This window comes from Salvia splendens, chromosome 5 (genome assembly GCF_004379255.2).
Source record: "Salvia splendens isolate huo1 chromosome 5, SspV2, whole genome shotgun sequence".
NCBI classification, from domain to species: domain Eukaryota; kingdom Viridiplantae; phylum Streptophyta; class Magnoliopsida; order Lamiales; family Lamiaceae; genus Salvia; species Salvia splendens.
Window position 1 is genome coordinate 13733441 of NC_056036.1, and position 1926 is coordinate 13735366.

Sequence of the window (1926 nt, forward strand, 5' to 3'; positions counted from 1 at the left end):
AGATTCACACTATACTTATTTTATGTCAAATTTGATTATACATATTATTAATCGACAAAATTAAGCAAGAAACTGGAATAGAGACTTATAGCCTTCCAACTGGATATTGTGTCACTTGAAACTCAACATACTCTAAATTGGAGAATTACAATTCTTCAAGTTGTCACAAATATTGGAAGTAGTAGGAGTACCATTTATATGAAATATATTATGTATAGTAGACTGAAAAAATTAGTAAAGGAGAGCGAGAAAAGGTAGGAGCGCATTCTCGTAATAGTCACATTGTAAATAAAATTTGAAGCCACGGAAACATAGATTATACTCCTACAAATTACTGCTAATCTTGATAAAAAAAAAGAAAAGAAAAACTACTACTTTTATTTAAAAAAACTTCCAGGAGTGGAAATAGCAAGATCTGGAAATCCAAAACAGTCGGCCTCAACAAATCCACTCTCTCCTCCACTCTCCAGCTGCCACGTATGCCCTGCCACGCTTGGGTGGCCACCACCGTTGCCGCCGTCCACAACCGCAGCAGCAAACGGCCAATTCGCCCTCGTCAGGCCAAATCCCATCTCATCAATCCCACCCAGCGCCAGCACCGGAGAAGCGCTCAACAGCGTAGTGAACGGGACAGCGCCGCCGTGGCTGGGCACCAGCTGGAGCTGGGAGGCCGCGGCGGAGGGCAGGTGGCGGAAGTCGCGGTGGTAAGCGGATGAGAAAACGGGAATGTGGGAGGTGCGAGAGCGCTTGGCGTTCTTGCGGGTGCTGCCGCCGACGGGGATGTCGCGGAGAGTGCCGCCGTGGGTCCAGTAGCGGCGGCAGGACTTGCAGAAGTGGCGCGGCTGGGAGAAGTTGTAGTTGTTGTAGTAGCAGAACTTGGTGTTGGTGGAGTCGCAGCGAGGGCATGGGAGGTGCTCCGGCGCCGCGCCGGCCTGCCCCGACTTTGTGGTCTTCTTTTCGCTTGTGTCTGTCGCCATGTCTTAGTATTTTTCGAAAGGCGGAAGCTGTGAAATTGTGGTTTACGATTTCGGAATTAATTGTTGAGATTTTATTGTGTGAAGAGAGAAGGATAGATAAGAGTGAAATAATGTGTCGGAGTAGGGAGAGTGAAGAGCAGCTTTTGCAGAGATTTTGGTTAAGCACAAAACATATGTTCAGTCGGCTCGAAATTGGCTTTTCTGTTTCACCCCCTGCCGGGGAACTATATCTATATATGCTGTATGCATGGACCAAACTATAATCCTAAATAAACAAATAAATTTAAGAAAAAGATAAATGACTAAGTTGAAACATTGTTGTACAACTTAAAGTACAAACTAGTAGTATGAGAAATTGTTATTACTGTTCACTCCGTCCCACTCAAGATGACCACATTCAAGAATGACACGAGATTTTAGAAAGTGTTGTTAGGTGGAATAAAGTAGAGAGGAAAAAATTTAGTTCATTATTTTTATGAGGAGAGAGAAGGTTATTTCCAAAATTAGAAATTGATCATCTTGATTGGGACAAACAAAAAAAGAAAGGTGATCATGTTGAATGAGACGGATGTAGTATAATTTTTAGGACTTATCATAGTTAAACAATATCATAATCAACTTTAACTTTATTATTTTTAGCATTATTTTCCGCTAGATATCATTGTAGTATTAAGTTTATGAATGCAGGCTGAAGATTACAGAGGACTATAATAAAATATGGAGTAGCATAAAGAGTGCATGCATCTTTCATTAAATTTATAGTGCTAGTGTATTGCACAGAACCTGTGCTGGATATAATATGATCTACTGACATATATTAATGATAAAACATAATACAAGCAATCTAGGTTCTTAACTAAAGGTGTATTGGTCTGAAATATAGTGAACTTTGCATTGGTAATTTTGGTAACCTCTAAAGGTTGTTTTAAAAACCACCAACTTTATATTT

General features: G+C 40.7%; 1 protein-coding gene across 1 annotated transcript; it reads right to left on the minus strand.

Annotated features, from left to right (window-relative positions):
* Window positions 1–231: 231 nt before the first annotated feature.
* On the minus strand, window positions 232–1175 carry LOC121805125 (dof zinc finger protein DOF3.4-like). Its single transcript, XM_042204917.1, has one exon. It carries the CDS (start codon window positions 975–977, stop codon window positions 378–380), a length of 600 nt encoding a protein of 199 aa, XP_042060851.1. The 5' UTR covers window positions 978–1175; the 3' UTR covers window positions 232–377.
* Window positions 1176–1926: the final 751 nt, after the last annotated feature.

Coding starts and splice junctions, on each gene's coding strand:
- LOC121805125 (XM_042204917.1), bottom strand. CDS start 977: ATGGCGACAGACACAAGCGAAAAGAAGACCACAAAGTCGGGGCAGGCC.